Source organism: Peromyscus maniculatus, chromosome 21, assembly GCF_049852395.1.
Source record: "Peromyscus maniculatus bairdii isolate BWxNUB_F1_BW_parent chromosome 21, HU_Pman_BW_mat_3.1, whole genome shotgun sequence".
NCBI lineage: Eukaryota > Metazoa > Chordata > Mammalia > Rodentia > Cricetidae > Peromyscus > Peromyscus maniculatus.
In genome coordinates this window covers 8,155,515-8,175,170 of record NC_134872.1, presented here as the reverse complement: position 1 = coordinate 8,175,170, position 19,656 = coordinate 8,155,515, and the positions used below count along the sequence as shown (strand labels likewise).

Genomic DNA, 19,656 nt, shown 5'->3' with positions numbered 1-19,656 from the left:
CAAAATATTACAAAACTTTATGGCTTAGTTTAAACAAATCTTAGTTAAAAAACACCCTTCTGGCCAGGCATGGTAGCACATAGCTTTTCATCCCAACATTCAGAGGCAGAGAGACAGGAGGATCTCTGTAAGTCTGAGGCCAGCCTGCCTGGTCTACACAGTGAGTTCCAGGCCAACCAAGACTATAAAACCAGACACTGTAATAAATAATATATATATAACATATATTAATATATAATATAATATATATAATCTTCATCATCACCCTCTTAATACTCCAAAAAAATTATTATATATACAGTTCACTTTCTTATATAAGAATTTAAAAAGTACTCATTTCAAAAATCATTTTAAAATATTTTTAGTTCTCTGATATTTTACCAGTTAGGAAAAGGTTAATTTGTGGAAGCTAATGTTAACTTTGACACTGTTAGGGATTATGAAGAGATTCTTAGTTAAAACTTGAGACTGTTCACCACAGGTGAGGGAGACACTCTGATGGCATGGGCTGAGGAGAGCTCTGCCCCCTCACCTGAGGTGGGTGGCCCCAGTGGCCCAGACTGACCAGTGCAGCTACCACCCAGGCCCACAGCTAGGCCTTGGGTTGGCCCACCCTAGCATCTACCCCATCTAGGACTTGCTGGAGCTCGTGAAGGGACTGGTCCTGTGGAACGATACCAGCAGGATCTCCATGACTCAGGGTGGCTTCGGGATATCCCAGAGAAGTTTCGGTGAGGACCTAGTGATGATGGTGTGCCAGAGACCAGAGGCCTTGAATGGGACCACGGACTCATTGCAAAGAACACTTGCTAGTAAAGCTTATTGGGTGGGGGTATACTGTGTGACACACCACTCCCAACACGACCAGGACAAACGGAGAGGTGTTGGAGGGGCAGCAAAAAGGGAGGAGCAAAGAGGGGTTTTCTCCGTTTGTTTTGTTCTTGTTCGCTTGCTTGCCTTGTTTTGGCTGGTTTTTTTGGGAGGAAGCACTGCAGGGCTGAGGAAAAGATGTGGGGGGACTGGGAGGTGAATGGAATTGCAGTGCATGATGTGAAATTCCCAGGGAATCAATGGAGAAGTTGTGCTGAATTACAAAAAAAAAAAAAAAAACACAAAACACCGTGGGTCTGGAGAGACGTCTCAGTGCTTAAGCATTAGTACTGTTCTTCCAGAAGCCCCAACTCCGGCTGTCAGCGCCTTTGTCTGGGGGCTCACAGAGACCAGTAAATAGAGCTGCAAAGGATCCCAACATCTCTAGTCTCCATGGGCACACACCCTCACATGCACACACACACATGCACACGAACATACAGTTTGAAATAAGGGGCTTAGCAGTTAGTGGCACATTTCTCCTCCAGAAAATCTGAGTTTGGTTCCCATGGTTCACAACCACCTATTTCAGGGGATCCAATACCACTCTGACACACTTAAAAACATGCAGGCAGCCGGGCGGTGGTGGCGCACGTCTTTAATCCCAGCACTCGGGAGGCAGAGGCAGGCGGATCTCTGTGAGTTCCAGGCCAGCCTGGGCTACCAAGTGAGTTCCAGGAAAGGCGCAAAGCTACACAGAGAAACCCTGTCTCAAAAAACCAAAAAAAAAAAAAAAGCAGGCAAAACACTCAGATAAAATAAATCTCTAATAAAAATAACAAAAACTCAGAGCCGTTACACAGAGAAACACCATTTCAAAAAAAAAATCAAAGAAATAAATAAAAGCTAAAAAAAAAAAACAAAAAACTTGTTGCCAGGCAGTAATGGCGCACATCTTTTTTTTTTTTTTTTTTTTTTTTTTTTTTTTTTTTAAAGGTTTATTTATTTATTATGTATACAGAAGAGGGTGCCAGATTTCATTACAGATGGTTATGAGCCACCATGTGGGTGCTGGGAATTGAACTCAGGACCTCTGGAAGAGCAGTTGGTGCTCTTAACCTCTGAGCCATCTCTCCAGCCCCATGGCGCACATCTTTAATCCCAGCACTCAGGAGGCAGAAGCAGGTGAATCTCTGTGAGTTCAGAGGCCAGCCTGGTCTACAGAGCAAGTTCCAGGGTAGTAAAGAAACACTGAATTATCCTCTTTTTCTTGAGGGCAGTATTGAGAAAATGAATGAGGAAAAGAGGGTAATGGAGAAAAGAACAGTCTACAAAAACAAACAAATACCTGTGTTAACTAAACCTAACTCTTAAAAATGACCACCTGAAACCAACAGAAATAAATACCATGGTTTGGTTATTCCAGTTTGTTTTTAATTATCTCTTCACATTTTATCATGTCAGGGAAGCAAGTGTTACACTTTCTGAATGTCTCAAATATAACCAGGAAAATGAGGTAGGTAGGTAAATGTGCTTTGAGTGAATACTTCCTTCAGACCATGCGGCAGCGTCAGATCATAACACCAAAGTAAAAATGCAGACAAGCTGTTTGTATTTAGGGGATGTTTAAGGAGGGAGGTTTTATGATCAAGAGATAACAAGTGACATCACTGACATAAACAAGCTGACTACCCAATGATTCACACTATGTCCATGCGAGCTTGAAAGCCTAGGTTAAGATTATTAAAGTGTGATTCCAAGACTAATGAAGCAGGAAGAGTCTAAGACACCCCCCTCACCCTTGTACTACCAGGAGCCAAGCATACAAGCATATGAAACACATGGCAATAGTGATGGAGACGATGAGATGTTAATTGAAAAGACTGGGCACCAGGGCAGGGAGAATATATACACATACATAAATGTGTATACAAACATATATGTAACACATATATACATATATATTCTATTTTCTATTGAAGCTAACAGTATCTTTGATCACTAAAATAAGAGGAAGAAAATAAATTAGGTTTCAAGTACTTTCTATTAGTAACCACTTCAAAAACAGATTTTTGGCTGGACATGGTAGCACACCCCTTTAAATATAGTACTCAAAGAGGCAGAGGCAGGCAGACCTCTGTGAGTTTGAGACTAAACAGAGCTATCTAGTAAGAGCCTGTCTCAAAAAATAAGTAAATAAAAGAACAGAATTTATTTTCTGAGATTATTTCAATCTAAATATCTGCCTAATTACACTTAAAAAACATCCACAACCTATCACATCTAGTTCACACACAAAACACTTAACAGAACTAATCACAAAAATCAAATACAAATAGCCTACTTCCTTTTGCAATGTATCTATGAAGAGGACAACAGAAACTGCAAAGGAAGTGCCACTTCTCGCATACACAAGACCTGGACGACCAACGGAGGTCAAGGTGGAATGAAGTCATAAGAAATTACCAGGAAAGGACTTAACAACCACCCACACACACCAGAACCCTGAGAACAATGGGGCCTGAGAAATCACTAGCTCTCAACTCAACCCTGAAACCTACTAAAGCCAGAGGGCACCAAGATGTCACCTTTTAAAACTCAAGACAATGATGCCAGCAATGCCCTCTGCAAATGTTCTTCGTATTTCTTATTTTCTATCATTTAATTTCCACTCATGCACATGTCTCACGATGGCTCTGCTTTTGTTTTGTGCTGCTCAGGCTGTAGGGCTCTTGTATGTCTCTCTAGCAGTTTATTCACAGGTATTCTTCACTATTTTCTTCAGCCACACCCGACATGCTCCCCTCTCATTCTTTTCTTCTTCCTCTCATCCTTAACCCCTCCTCCTTTTGAAAACTGCACACTTATAACCTTCCGTACCGCTAAGCAATTTAACTGCTGTGGACCCTAACAATATCTCATCTTTTCTTCCTGACTCCATCTTGATTTTTTTTTCTGTTCAAAGTTGATCTATTGGGGCAGGAGAGATGGCTCAGCGGTTAAGAGCACTGACTGCTCTTCCAGAGGACTGGGTTCAATTTCCAGCACCCACATGGCAGTTCACAGCTGTCTGTAACTCCTGTTCTAGGGTACCCGACACCCTCACACAGACATACATACACTAATGCACATAAAATAAAAATAAATTATTTTTAAAAAGTTGATCTATTACATAATTTTTATCCTTACTCACCCTTCTTCCATCCCATTCCTAATCTTATTAACTAAAATCCAAGTACACTCCATATGGAATTATCCATGGTTGTTTATCCTCCAACAATTAGTGAGGTTAAATGGGCCATTGTTATTAACTGGACAGTAGGTATCTACATAGTGTTAATATCAAATAATCAGGGAACAGTTATGAAATTTGTATCAGGCACCCACAGCTCCTACACTAACTGTTTTCTGAACTATACACTCAACTCTACCATATCCAAATTCTGCAGGAACACTCCAAAATAAAAGAACATTCTGTTACATAATAATAATAATTAACCATTGTAAAGAAATAACACCAGATGTGTAAATCCCAACGCAGTAATATAATAAACACACACACAAAAAAAAAAAAAAAAAAAAAAAAAGACAACTTATCTCAAAACTACTAATCTCATTGTAATGGCATCTAGTCAGAGTGAACTAAATGAAATCCCACACAGAGAATTAAAACAAAAAACAAAACACAGACCCAGAGAGGCTAGGTAACAAGGAGGGCTCAAGGAGGGACACTCAGATCTACCTGGGAAGGGGAAATAGAAGAGATTTTGGGGGTGGGTGGGGATGAGAACATGAGGGATCGGTGGGGGATGGAGGGGAAGTATACCAAAAGGGATGACTGGAAAAGAGGCACATTTCCGGGTGAGATAGAAACATGGTGCAAGGGAAACTCCCAGGAATCTACAAGGATGACCCCAGTTAAGTCTCCTAGCAACAGTGGATATATAGCCTGAACTGACCATCTCCTGTGACCAAGCAAGACTTCCAGTGGAGGGTTAGGACACCAACCCAGCCACATAACCTTTGACCTACAGTCTGTCCTGCCTATGGGATGTGCTGGGGTAAGAGCAGTAATGAGACTAAGGGGGTGTGGCCAACCAATGACTGGTCCAGTCTGAGGCCCATGCCATGAGAATGAGCCCACCCCTGACACTGCCCGGAGAGCTAGGACCCCGAGGCTGAATAGCCCAGAGACCTAGGATAGAACCGAACATGACTAGAGGGAAAAAATGTCAATGTAATGATGCCTAGTCAAAGTCTGCTCTACTCATACATTGGTGCCTAGTCCAATTGTCATCATAGAGGCTTCATTCAGCAACTAATGGAAAAAGATGCAGGGACCCACAGCCAACATCAGGCCACATTCAGGGAACCCTGCTGAAGAGAGAAAGGATTGTAGAAGCCAGAGGGGTCAAGAACACATAAGAAAACCCACAGAACCAACTAACCTGAGCTCACAGGAACTCAGAGAGCCTGAATGGACAATCAGGGGAGCCTACATGGGACAGATTAGGCTTTTTGCATATATGGGAGCAGAGCCTGTCTATAACTCTTCCTGGCTTTGGGACCCTATTCCTCATACTGGGTTGCCTTGCCCAGCCTTAATACAAGGGGAGGTGCTTAGTCTTACTGCAACTTTGAAATGCCATGTTTTGTTGATATCCATGGGAAGCCTGCCCTTTTCTGAACAGAAATGGAGGAGTGAATTGGGGAAGGGGGGAGAAATACAGAGGAGAGGTGGGAGAGGGGCTGGGAGGGGAGGGGGGAAGGGAATGGCAAACAGGATGTAAAATAAATAAATTTAAAATTAAAAAAATAAACAGTTATACAACTATTTAAAAAATAATAAGTATGCTCCAAGAAAATAAGTTCTAGATTGAGAATACAAACAACTGAATGAAATAAGGAAAATGATGTAATATATGACAGAGGAATTCAACAAAGAAATACTTCAGAAAAAAACAATCTGAAAGCCTGTAGTAAGAAAACACAGTAAGTCAAAAAATTGTGTGCAAAGTCTCACCAACAGAATGGCTCAAGGAGAGGCAAGAATTCCTGAGCTTGAAGAAAAGGTAGAGAAACAGGATCAAACAAAGACAAAAATAAACTAATGAGGTAACAGTGAGAATTCCAAGATATACGTAATACTCTGATATGGTGATATTTGTGCTGAAATGTGATTTTATTTGTATGTTAATAAATAAAGATGCCTGAGGGTCAGAGCTAATAGCAAGCCATAGCAGAAGCCTGGCAGTGGTAGCACATGCCCTTAATCCCGATCACATGACAGGCAGATCTCTGTGTGTTCAAGGACACAGCCAGCATGGACACGGACACACGCACGCCTTTAATCTCAATACCAACCATAGAGACCTGGAGGTCTGTATAGACAGGCAGTGATGAGGAGGTCATATGGCTGGGTTTACAACCAATGAGAAGGCAGGACAGAAAGTCAATAAAGACAGACACACAGGAAGTGGGTCTCTTTCTCAGGGGAAGGACGGCAGCGGTAGCAGGTGGTAAGAAGGCGGTCTCAGCTCTTGACTACTGCTCTCTGACCTCTGGGCTTTTAACTGCATTTGGCTCTGTGTTTCTTGTTTAATAAGGCCGTTCAGAATTACATCCACACTCTGAAAAAAACCAAACCTAAGGGTAAGAGGCACAAAAGGAGAAAAATCTAGTTCTAAAACTAGAGAAAGTACTGGAGAGATGTCTCCCCAGTTAAGAGTACTGACTATTCCAGAGGACCTAAGTTCAGTTCCCGGAACTCATGTCTGGCAGTTTATTGTAACTCACCTATAACTCTGACTACAGGGGATCCAAGACACTCTACTGGCCTCAAAGGGTACACATGGCAAACATTCATATACACACACATGAATAAAAATAAATCTTTTTTTGTTTTTGTTTTTGGAGACAGGGTCTCTTATGTAGCTTTGTGCCTTTCCTGATCTCGCTCTGTAGACCAGAGATCCGCCTGCCTCTGCCTCCCGAGTGCTGGGATTAAAGGCGTGTGCCACCACCACCCGGCTAAAAATAAATCTTTTAAAAGGTATAAAAATGTTTTTAAAGTATCATAACAGAACATTTTTCCAAGTCTGGAAGGAGACATTAGGGCACTAAACAGACACAACCAGAAAAGAACCATCCCTCCTGCTATAATTAAAACACTAAATATAAAACAAAGGAAGTAGATTAACAGCAGCAAGACAGAAACACCAAGTCACAGATAAGGTGGTACCCATCAGAACAGTGGATTATTCAAATGGAACTTGAAAGCAAGAAGGACCTGGACAGATATTTCAAGTTCCAAAAGACAACACTACTATAGACCCAGCAAAGCTGTCTGTCATAACTGAAGGAAAAATAAAAACTTTGCACAATAAAAAAAAAAGACTAAAAATTTATAATTACTAAGCAAGTTCTACAAAAAAAGTACCTGATGGAATCTTTCAGAATGAAGAGAAAAACAAATCCATCTGGTAAAGGATAAACCACACTAGAGGTAAGAGATGAAGAGCAAGAAAAAACCAAACAGTACTTTCAACAAATGACAGGAGTCAACACAGAATTTTCAATAATAAGTCTGAATATTGCTAATTGTGCTGACACACACCTTTAATCCCAACAACTGCACGGCAGAGGCAGGTGGCTCTCCTGAATTCAGCGCCAGCACGGTCTACACCAGTGGTTCTCAACCTCCCTGACACTGCCCTTTAACACAGTTCCTCATGTTGTGGTGACACCAACCATAGAGTTATTTTCATTGCTACTTCATAAATGTAATTTTGCTAGTAATAAATAGTAATGTAAATAGTTTTATTTTATGATGGTATTAGGCAACCACAATGAAAGGGTCATTCGACCCCAAAGGGTTGAGACCCAGTAGCTATATAATGGGTTCCAGGCCAGACAGGGCTTACACAGTAAAACCCTGTCAAAAAAAAACAAATAAAAATAAAAGGGGGTAACTGTTAATGGTCTCAATTTCCCAATCAAAGAACATGGACTAGTAGATTATATCAAAAAGCAGAAACCAGGAGTGATAGTCCAATGGTTAAGAGCACTGGCTGATCTTCCAAAGGACCTGGGTGTAATCCCCAGCACCCACATTGGAGCTCACAACCATCTGTAATTCCAGTCCCTCCAAGGATACTACATGCACATGGTACAGATACATATGCAGGGAAAACATTCATACACACAAATAATATTATTTTTTTAAAGCAGGTATCATCTAGATGCTGCTCCAAGAAACACAACTCAGAAAGGATGAAAAGAGATATTCTAATAAACTCAGGTGTCACTGAGTATCTAACATGTTGTCAAACTATCTTCTAAATAATATGTTTAGAGCCATACACTTCAGGAGCTTCCTTCTGGAGCGGGCAGCAGTTAATACAAAGATTCATAACTAGTCAAAGTGCTAAGAATGACTGTTGAGTACACACACACACACACACACACCAAAGCACGGGGAACATGACAGAAGAGGGAGGACAGAAAATGTAAGAGCTGGAGGATAGGGAGGAGTCCTGTGAAATACCATGACAGAGCCATGAACTCACTGCATTCATGAACTCACTGCAGCTATGGTTAAATGCACCAGATAATCAAAAATAAAGCCATTAAGATCAGTCAACATTCCAGCAGGCAGCAGTAATTGCATTCAGTGGATTACCAAAACAAAGAAGCTACGATAGTGAGGAGGGGGCTGCATGTCAGAGGTGAGGGTTATTCTGGGGGAGTGGAAGGGGTGAATTGGGTATGTGATCAACACACATTGTATATGTGTATGAAACTGTCAAAGAATAAATAAAAGATATTCTTTTTTTAAAATGTATCCACATTTTCATGATTTTTTAAAGTTTTTTATTATATTTATTTGTGTGTATGTATGACATGCATGTCATGACACACATGTGGAAGCCAGAGGAAAAGTTGCGGGAGTTGGTTCTCTCCTTCCATCATGTGGGTCACAGGAATTGAATTCAAGTTATCAAACTTGACAAGCAAGTGCCTTTATATACTAAACCATCTCATCAACCTAAGCTTTTTTATAATCTTCAAAATAATCAATAGTTTACAGTTAAACCTCATATTTAAATCATTATTCTATAAATATCAGACTGAATTTTTATGACCACTACCCTGCAATATTTATTTACTGAATACATAGTACTTCTCAGAGTTTCCATAATATTTCATTGTGACAGTCAATTGTAAAAACAAAATGTCAATATAAGTAACTGCATTGTTATATTAAAAGTAAAATACTCTGATCTTCTAACAGCCTACAATCCCAGAATATATACAGTATATTCTTGTTTTATATGTATGTGTGTGTGTGTGTGTGTGTGTGTGTGTGTGTGTGTGTGTTCTGAGAAGCCCTGGTTAGCCTTTAACTTACTATGTAGACCAGGCTAACCTTGAACTCACGGAACTGCCTACCACACCTCACAAGCCCTGGGATTAAAGGCATGGGCCAGCACACCCATCTGTTCAATAATTTTCTAAAATATTTATGAAAATATTGTACCTCAGTAAATTTGAAGCATATGAACAATTTTAAATGCATTAAAACTACTTGTATCTAAATAGTCTGAAAGTACTTTCAAGCTAAGTCCAGTGGTAAACACCTGTAAACACAGCACCTAGACAGTGAAGTCTGGATCAGCCTGAGCTACACTGAGTTCCAAGCTAGCCTGAGCTACATAGTAAAACCCTGTCTCAAAAGACATGAAAGAGGGGAAGGAGAAAAAGAAGGAAGAACTGGAGTATATTCACATTAAAGAAAGGTACTGACAATTTTATTTCAACTATGGCAATTATCAGTAAGTGCTTTTTTAATTGATTACAAGATGTCTATAATGAAACAAGACAATGTTCATATTTCACTAAAACTTTGTAGTCCAAGTTACAGGGAACAAACTGTTTTAATCCTAAAAAGCACAGTATCTCCTATTTAAAGAACTTTCAAGTTCTATAAACAAAGCAATCTTCAACAATCTCCAAGGCAGCAAGTTTCCCAGTGAGTAGACAGTCTCTATAAATTACCCCAATTACCCATCCCAATGACACACACAGGTCAACAGACAGAGCTGGAAACTGCCTGCTCTGAGCACCACCGCACTTGAACTGGATGCCCCTCCTGACAGTCTCCTCTCTATTGTGCGCCTACAAGACAGAGCTCTAAGCTCTCCGATTCGCCAAGCCCTTGTGATTGCTGTCCTGACTAGACAATGCTCAGCAGCAAACACTGACGCTTGAGTCACTGGAGAAAGCAGCAGCAATTCTAAAGGAGCTCCCTTTACTCTCGTGGGGCCAGAACAGGTCTACCGAGAAGGTTCCTCTGCAAATGCCTGGGTGTGGGCCCTGGCTGGCTGATTTTAAAGACCTGCAGCTTCCAGAGTGCAGTGCCGCACAAAATTTCTCAGAAACATATTTTTTGTTTTCATAAAGAGAAAAGACAAAGATATTCCTTGATGACTTTCAGTCCATCCACGTTTTCTGTGATCTTCCCAGCCAAGACACGCTCATGCCGCTGCCATGGCTAGCCCAGATTACTACTTCTGACAGGTGTTCTGTATCTCTAGGTCTGGCAACATTCCATAAACACATATACCACATTCATTCAAACATACAATCACACCCACACAGCTAGCCACTCTCAAGATCAACCAATAACCTTTGCTATCAAAGGTCATCACCTCAGTCCAAGCTCAAAGTCCTCTGAGCTCAGACTCCCCCACTGCACGCAGGACAAAAGCCCAGAGGCCTCAGCACTGCCCCGGAGCTGCTATCACCACTTTTCTCAACTCCTCAGCCTCATCCCCAGCTGACTGCTCTTCACAATCTAGCCATGGCCCACTCAGTTCCTCAACCTCTCCCTCACTTTCTGCCTTCACCTCTGCCGTTGTTCCCTTTGCCTCGAACACTCCTCTTCCTCCTCCTTCCACCTTCTACCCTTCTTACAGATCCTTGCTGCAGTGGCCCTTTCTCCAGGACACTTCCGTCCACCCCCCACTTACTGAGGCAGCTGCCCCTCTCACAGCACCCTCAACAATCTAGTTAACCATTCTAAACAACGTCTTTACCTCATATCCCTGTGGATGTGACAAGACTCTCATCCACCACCATCACAGGCACTCAAATATAAGTTGGATATATTCTAAGTTTCCCTGATAAACACAGTAGTATAATTATGGCCCATGCAATGATGAAACTTAATAAAACCAGCTATGACATGAAGAAAACAATTCGGCTGTTATTTGGCATGAAACACAAACTACACAGCTGTGTACAATCACCCTTAGGAAAGCTTTTAAAAAGGCGTGTTCAAGATGTGTTACCAGGCTGGGTGGTGGTGGGCAGGCCTTTAATCCCAGCACTCGGGAGGCAGAACCAGGAGGATCTCTGTGAGTTCAAGGCCAGCCTGCTCTACAGAGCAAGATCCAGGACAGGCACCAAAACTACACAGAGAAACCCTGTCTCGAGAAAGAAAGAAAAAAAGTGTTACCAAGTAATTTACTAGCTTTGAGCTCACTACTTCTGTTAGGCAAACCAAAGTTCATAAAGGGACCAGACTAAAGGAATCAACAAAGAAACCCTGGATGCTTTAGCTCAAGACTTCTGCCGTCTGCTGCTCCCCGAGTCTTAGCCTGACTCAAAATCTGCTGGCTGAAGGCAAGGAGCTGTTCCACTTCTCCAGCTCCTGATCTAAGCCTTGATCAAAGTCAAGATTCCTTTCCCTCATCAGATCAGTCCCAAGGACATAAAAGCATGTTGTCCGGAAGCAGACCTCTGCTACACTCTAAGCATCACAGAGGTAGTGACTGGGAGCAACTTTCTTCAGGCCACATGTCCCACAGTAAGTTTCAATCTAGGGCTTGTAACAGTAGATTTTTCCAAAGTGATGTCATAATATGATGGCACTAAGTACTCGGAAGCACTCACCCACCACACCCTGCACTCCCTACTCGAAGGGGCAAGTTACCCATCTCCTGTGTGGATTGCCCCCTCCAGTAATAGATAATGGTCCCTCCCTTGGAAGGCTCCTCCTGAGAGCTGGACTGTCCATGCAGACACTTCAGCATCTCACACACAACCCAATTCCTGCAACTCCAACTTTATAAAGATGTCCACTGAGACGCAGAGTCTCTGCATCTGCTTAATTCTGGTGTGTGGTTTTTTGATTGTTTTGTTTTTGCAATATTTTTATAACAAAGTTCAAGATAAATTTTTTAAATGTTTTAAATCAAGTTAAAATGAAGTCTCTACAGCTAAAATACTTTCACCTGTTCCTAATTTTTGATACTGCTACAACTTATTCTTGACTAAGGTCCTCCCACTGAGAATTTTTTTGAAGAGGATTCACTTAGTGGCGAACTTCCACAGAAATCTACTTTAAAATCCACTTACTACCCACCCTCACCCTTAAACGTACCTTTACTTTCTAAATTAGCCATTCCTAGCGTATAGACTAGCCATTTCCCAAGACAGCCATTTCCTTCAAAAAAATGTCCCAACACAATCTTGAAAACAGACCAAAAGCCTGAAGCACAAAGGCTGCTCTTCAAAGTCTCCAGTTTCCTTACACAGAACTAGTCAGGAGGTATGGTGACAGCCCCTGTTAGGTGACAAGCTATAAAATCCAAAGTGTTCCAAGGACAACTTAAAACTGTCACTGGGGGTGGGGGGGTGGGGGGTCCCATACCTGTCTGTCTCTGTCTCACACACACACACACACAACCCACCCTAAAGCTGTATGCAATTAATCGTACACTGTGCGGTGAACTTTTTCTTTTTTTTTAATAGAGAAAGAGGAATTTGAGAGCCAATGAGGAAACTGGCTCTCACAATTCCACAAGCCAGGTTGGCTTGAGGTTCTGTTGGGGAGTTTCTGGTTTGGGTTCGGTTTAGTGGAGGGGATTGGGGGGGGGGCGTTTGTTGGGGGGGGGTGTTATTTTTTTGTTTTTTGATTTGTTTTGTTTGGAGAAGGAATTTTTAACAGACTCCCTGGCTGGTGTTTTGGATAAAAGTGAGACCCTCCACAGATCCCTATTAAAGTTTCCTCTCCAAGCCCGAATTCCGGACTGAGGACCTGTTCAAACGTGTGACGCGTGAACAGCTTCCCGAAAGCAAATGGGGACTGCGATATAATTTAGGAAGTGATGAGGCAAATCTCCCGGGGAGCAGCAGCAGGGAGGGAGGGAGGGGAGGTGAAAAAGTCAGAGGAAATACCCTCCTGGGGGCTGGGCACCAACTCCGACCGAGATGAGGGGGAGGCGGACTGGCCCTCCCTCCGCAGGCCGAGGGAGAGGGGCAGCCCTGCCCCAGCGCCGAGTGCCAGCGCCGCCACCTCATCCCTCCCCCTCGCCCGTGGCCCCTCACCCAAAGCCGGCCTCGGGCCAGCGAGTCCCGCCGAGGGCAGCGCGGCCCGGGCAGGCCTCCCCCCCCTCCCCCTCCTCCTCCTCCTCCTCAGCCCACCCTCCGTGTCCCCTGCCCGCAGCCCTCCCCAAGCCGAGGCCGCGGTCCCCGCCCGCTCCCCCGAGGCCCGGCTTCCGCGGCCCCGCTTCCCGGGGCTCCGGCCTCCCTCGGGTCCCCCCACCCCATCCCACCCCACCCCACCCCGAGGCCCGCGCCCCAGCCCCAGCCCCCACACTCACCCCCAGAAGCCGCAGGGACAGCGAGGCGGCAGGCTGGGCGCTTTGCTACGCTCGCTCCCGGCGTCTCCCATGGTGCTCGGCGGCGGCGGAGCTCGGAGGCGACGGCGGCGGCGGCGGCGGCTGGGCCTGGGCCCCGCTCGAAGGAAGCGGCGGCGGCGGCGGCGGCGGCAGCGGCGGGGGGCGCGGGCCGGGGGGAGGGGGAGGGAGCGGGCGCGCAGGCGGGCGCGAGTCCGGGGCTCGGAGCCGGGATTCCAGGCCGGTCAGCTGGAGGCGGGCGGCACCACTCGGCCTGAGGAGAGGGGGGGCGCGGCGAGGAGAGGGAGGGGAGCTGCGGAGGAGGAGCTGGGCCGTGCGGGCGAGGGAGACCCGGCGCCCTCCGCCGCTCCCCAGCCACAGCGCTGGTCCGTGCGGCGGAGCTGGCGGGCTCGGGACTGGGTCGGGGGAGAACCCGAGGCCCCCGCCGGCTGTGGAGTCGCAGCGGCCGGCTGTGACGCCCCGGGCCCCCCCGCTCGCTCCGTAATCCCCTCCCCTCCCCCCCCCCAGACTGTGCTGACCGGACAATGGCCGCTCCGCCCCCTCCCCTCGGCGGACACCCCTCCCGAGGCGGTGCGATGGTCTCGCCCGGGGAGGGGAGGGGAAGGGGGGTGGAGCGGCCGCCGGAGCCCAGCGGATCAGCTGGGATCGGGGCGTGCCACTTTGTTCAGCGCCTCGGAGGCGCGGGGCCGGGCGGGTGCCTCGAGTGAGCGGCTCCTCCGACCTCCGTCTTGCCGGAACTTTTAAAAGCGAAGGCGAGCTTTCACTCTCCTATCTGAGGAAGGGGAACGGGTTCCAGAGCCCCCCCCCCACGCTGAGTAAAACCAATGGTACGCCCCGATCGGGCAAGGGAGCAAATGAGTTGTTTAGGGTAAGTTGGGTCGGTCCCAGAGCGACGGCGCATGCGCCTGGAGACCTCCTGGTCGCATCCCGAGGAGGGTGGAGCGTTTTCCAAACCCGGAAGTTGTCTGGGTGTCCAGTGGCCACTGCAGCTCGGCCGGGTTCTTCAAGGCCTCTGCTCGCGCTCCTGGTCGATGCTGGGAAGCGTTTCTCCCCAAACTGCCAGCCGTCGGAGAATCGCCCTTCCCATTCCTCCCCCACTCCCAACCCACTCTTCCAGTTCTACCCGGAAAACTGCTCCCTGCCCCCCACCCCCCAGCATCAATGAATTCATGGAAAATGTATACTACCTTTCCCAATAGCAAGTCCAGGGCAGAAGGAACGTGGGAAGGTGTTTCACCCTGCTGATGTCCTCCATCTCAGAGTCCCAAAGTCCACTCCCAATGTCTTGATTTGGAAAACCTTCCTTCTCCCTGGGGCAGATATGGTTGGTTTGGGCAAGAGAGGTGACCTTTTAACATACATCTATGATGTATATTAATAAGTGGCCAAAGAAACCTGAGCCATTGAAAGAATCTTTAATATTCCTTGTCCACGATCCTGAATTCTTTCTGTTCTCCAGTCAGTGGTGACCAGAATAGTCCACTGCCGATCACTAATTTTAACCCAAAGGAAACTTCTACCAGAACTCTTGGAGAACTGACCTGGCCCTAAGGGTTTTGGAGCCAACTTGAAAGTCCAAAACTCCCAGGAAGGCTACCATGTACCCTCTCAATCCCAATCTCAATCTAGCCCCAGAGAATATTACTTAAATTAACTTTATTATCAAATGGTACTTTTTCTTTCCTTTATATCAGCTTGTGCACTCTCTGGATTTGTTGACACTGGCATCTATTCTCTTGGCCTCTAAACTTCTAAAAACCAGGAATCCCATTGAATTTATAATCCTTGGAATGGTGCTACTGAAGGTGAAAACGATTGCAAAAATTAAGACATCTAATGCCCCGGTGCTTAATTCTGATTTTGTGGACTTTCACATGCCTTCCATAACTACTTGTCAAGTGCATAGGAGCGGAGCGTGGTGGTGCAGCCCTTTAGTCCCAGCCCTTCAGAGGCAGAGGCTGGCAGGTTTCTGTGAATTGGAGGCCAGCCTGGTCTACACGAGGAGTTCCGGAATAGCTAGGGCTCCATAGAGAGACCATGACTGGGAGGGGGAAGGAAAAAAAAAGAACATATACAGCATTCCTCACTCTCGTTGGACTCATATTACCTTTGAAGTTTTCACTTAAATGGACGTGTAATTGCCACATAATGAGAGACAGCCTTTGAGTTTAACAAAGTGAGACTAAGTCCTACCCTCCACCCCCTACCCCACCACACACACACACACACACACACACACACACACACACACACACGTCTCTTTATTGGCATCTTAATGGTTGTCTTTTCTGTGTAGAAGAGAAAACACAAAGGAAAGTTGGATGTATAAAGTATTTGTTTATTATCTAACACACTGCTTGCCTGTCTGCCACTAATTCAACAAGCGTGCACTGAGTGCCCAGAATGTCCAATCCCTCTGAGACTAGAATGATTCATAAAATGTAGCTTAGTAGCAGGTCCAAACTCCCTGCATACAGGAAGTTAAATCATTTGCCTTTAATCTTCCCCTCAACTCCATTTCCTGCTCTCCATCATGTCCCTGTGGTAATTTGAATGTAAGTGGCCTCCATAAGCTCATAGGGAGTGGCACTAATGGGAAGTGTGGCCTTGTTGGAGTAGGTGTGTCACTGTGGGGATGGGCTTTGAAGTCTTCTATGCTCAAGAGTCTGCCCAGTGTCTCCGTTCACTTCCTGTTGTCTATGGATCAAAGATGTAGACTTCTCAGCTCCTTCTCCAGCACCCTATCTGCCTGCATGCAGCCTTGTGCCACCATGATGATAATGGACTAAACCTCTGAAAGTGTAAGCCAGCCCATTAAGTGTTCTCCTTTATGAGAGTTGCCCTGGTCCTCATGTCTCTTCACAGCAATAGAAATCCTAGCTAAGACAGTCCCCTCCAAGTCATTCACTTCTTGCTATTTCTTAAACGCACCTTGCTTGTTCATGCCCCAGGTCCTCTGCCCCTCCTATTCGCTCTGCCTCAACTGCCCTTCCTCCCTCTGGCCCAGCACATTCTTACTGCTTCAGGGGTACGTTACCCCTTCAATGCCCTTCAACTCTGCCACAAGAGAACTGGGTCCTTTTCCCTGTGCTCACGATAGGACAATCCAGCAATTCTCTACACTTACAAAAGTGTCTTCACGCTGGGTGGTGGTAACAAACCCCTTTAATTTCAGCACTCAGGAGGCAGAGGCAGGCAGATCTCTGTGTGTTCAAGACCATGGCTACACAGAGAAACCCTGTCTCAAAAAACAAAACAACAACAACAAAAAAAACTGTCTTCAAAAATACCAAGACTGGAGCAATGTTAACCCATATTTGCTGAATGGAAAAACTAATTTGACAAAAATCCAGTCCTTGCCAAGAGCCTTGTCTTTGCAAGTAAAAAAATTACATACATGTCTCTGTGCAAAATCAATCTCCCTCCCTCCCTGTGTGTGTGTATGTGTGTAACCACATAGAACACAAGAGTAAAGAGAACAAGAGTGTGAACCAGCAAGATGGTTCATTGGGTAAAGGTGCTTGCCAACAAACCCGATGTCCTGAGCTGGATGCCAGGATCCACACAGTGGAAGGAGAGAACCAACTTCTGAAGGTTGTCCTCTGCCCCCCACATGGTAGCCACAGCACAAGTGCACCCAGGCACATACACAAGGACACAAAATAATATAGCAAAGGACTAAAAAACAACAACAACAAAAAGATCTTGCAAAGCAACTTGGATTTGCAGACACACCTGTAATTCCAGCACTCAGAAGGCTGGAGCAAGAGAATCACAAATTCAAGGCCAGCCCGGGCCACATAGCAAAACACTATCTCAAAATCTAAAAATAATAACAAGCTCGCAACAGGCCAACCTCACACAACGACCTTAAACATCAACAGGAAGCCATGTGGCTGGTCCCTCAAATCCTTTTCTCTCTGGTCACATGTTCTCCATCTCTGCTTTTTTCCTGCAGAGCTGCTCCATTCTCTGCCGACCTGCTTCTCTGAGAACATACTCCAAGCTTACCTTCCCTCGTGTCAAGAGCAAGCTAAGACTCATTAATATTGGCAGATTCCAATTTCCAAGGGAAAGAAACTGGTCAGTCTAGTTTCTATCAGGTTGTCAGATCTTGGTCCTGTGCCACCTTCTGCCAATATAACGGTGCAGTCAGGACACAAGCGTGGCTGCCAGAGACCCATCCTCGGAGGCGGTGGTTCTCAAGAGGATCAGCTGAGCCAGGCTTGTGGCAGCACATGCCTTTAATCCTAGCACTCTGGAGGCAGATGCAAGAGAAACTCTGTGAGTTTAAGGCCAGCCTGGTTTGTATGGTGAGTCTCAAGCCAGCCAGGGCTATATAGTAAGACCCTGTCAACAATTAAAAATGTATATATTGCAAAAAGTAAAGGACCAGTAATCTACTTGACAAAAGGTGTCCAGAACACACCAAAAAAGGAATAAACTGTAGCATCAAGTTCAAAGCATAAAAATCAATGGGCAGCAGGATCAAGAATTTTCCAAGATTGGCTCCAATTTAAACTACCCTGGGCCTTCACTTAAGTCACCATCCCTCAGAGTAACCATCATGGACACACCCCCTATTATATAATCTTACACAACACTCATGGTCCTGGTAAAAACCTGTCACAGTTTACAAGAAAATATTCATGAGTCTTCTCTACAAACACCATGTTTGTTTTGCCCACCATGATTTGCCTAAAGCCAGAGGCACATTTGGCTTTACATTCAGTAGATATTTGTTGAGGGCCTTCTACATGGTTCAGGGAGTAAGAGCGCTTGCCGCCAAGCCTGACCCTCTGAGTTCAATCCCGACGAGTGAGTCGTTGTAAGTAAAATTAAAGGTACAGCAGCAGTTTGTTATTCTATGTGAGATCCCCACTAGGACTGATGTTGCACACCTATATTCCAGCTACTCTGGAAGTAGAACAGGATGATCACAAGCTCAAAGGAAACCTGAGCCAGGAGTGAGTCGAGGCCAGTCTAGACAATTCTGTGAGGTCCTGTCTCAAAAAACTAAATGGAAGGGGCTGAAGAGACAGCTGAGCAGTTAAAAATATGTACTGTTCTTGTAGAGGACCCAGGTCCGGTTTCTAGCACCCACAACCAGTGGCTCACAACCACCTGTAACTCCAGCTCCAGGTATCTGATGCCCTCTTCTGGCCTCCTTGTACACACACACACACACACACACACACACACACTTTAGAATTTTGTCTTGGAACTTGCTCTGTAGACTAGGCTGGTCTTGAACTCAGAGATCTGCTTGCCTTTGCCTCCTAAATGCTCGGATTAAAGGCATGCACCACCACGGCCCTGCTGATCTTACCCCTCCCTGCCCCCCAAAAAAGAAAAAAGGGTCAGGGAGGTTGCATATCAATGCTACAGCACATGCTTACAATCTACCAGTGAGGAGCTGGGCTATGGCCAATGGTAGATCCCCTCCCTGCCTAGCACATACCAGTGAGGGACTAGAGGTGTGTGTGTGCTCAGTGGTATTTTCAAGGCCATATATAGGCTTAGTCTCTAGTACTGCAAAATAAATACATCAACAAGAAAGTAAGACCCATAAACATATTGGTATCTTAACTGTTCTATGATAAAGGTCTGACTCAGTCACAACCTACCCTCCCTAGAAGATGGTGGAAGTGCTGGTTTTGGGGGGCCACATTGGAGTTGGATGAAATATGACATCCAGCTTAACTCTTCATCCTCAGTTCCAGGGTCTGGATCGGAAGAGCCCTGGTCCAGTTCCCATTAAGTGCCCCCCTCACTGGATGAAAGCTCAGAGAGGGTATAACATTTCAGAGCACCATAAAATAAGGGGGTCAAGGTGTGAGGTAATTGGCACAAGTGCTTCTGTTAGGATTGTCTTGACTGTTTTCTCATATGGATTGCATTCCAGACAAACCGGGGATGTGGCTCTGGAGAGTACTTTGCCTTCACCACTGGCCCAAAAGGAGCCATCAAATATGCTCAGTAGGAGCTAGGGAAGAATAACATTGCCTCAAGTAGAAGTCAAGTTTTTGGGGAACAGGCCTCGTGTGTCTCAAAGGGAGGGCTGCACAGAAGTCCAAGAGACCTTACTTAACCCTGAAAAGCAACCACAAAGGGGCTTTAGGGACCTGAGAGGAAGCGGATG

General features: G+C 45.4%; 1 protein-coding gene across 3 annotated transcripts in view; it reads right to left on the bottom strand.

Moving 5' to 3' along the window:
* Positions 1-13,673, bottom strand: part of Zfand3 (zinc finger AN1-type containing 3) — a 241,628-nt gene extending 227,955 nt beyond the window's left edge. Inside the window, exon 1 of one of the 3 annotated variants that reach the window (XM_076557533.1) lies at positions 13,479-13,673. In XM_076557533.1, coding sequence (XP_076413648.1) covers positions 13,479-13,549 — 71 coding nt within the window. In that variant the 5' untranslated portion in view covers positions 13,550-13,673. Of the gene's footprint in view, positions 1-12,256; positions 12,306-13,478 lie in introns of those variants that run through there. The other 2 variants (XM_076557531.1, XM_076557532.1) reach the window with 2 other exon arrangements.
* Between the last annotated feature and the right edge of the window lie 5,983 nt (positions 13,674-19,656).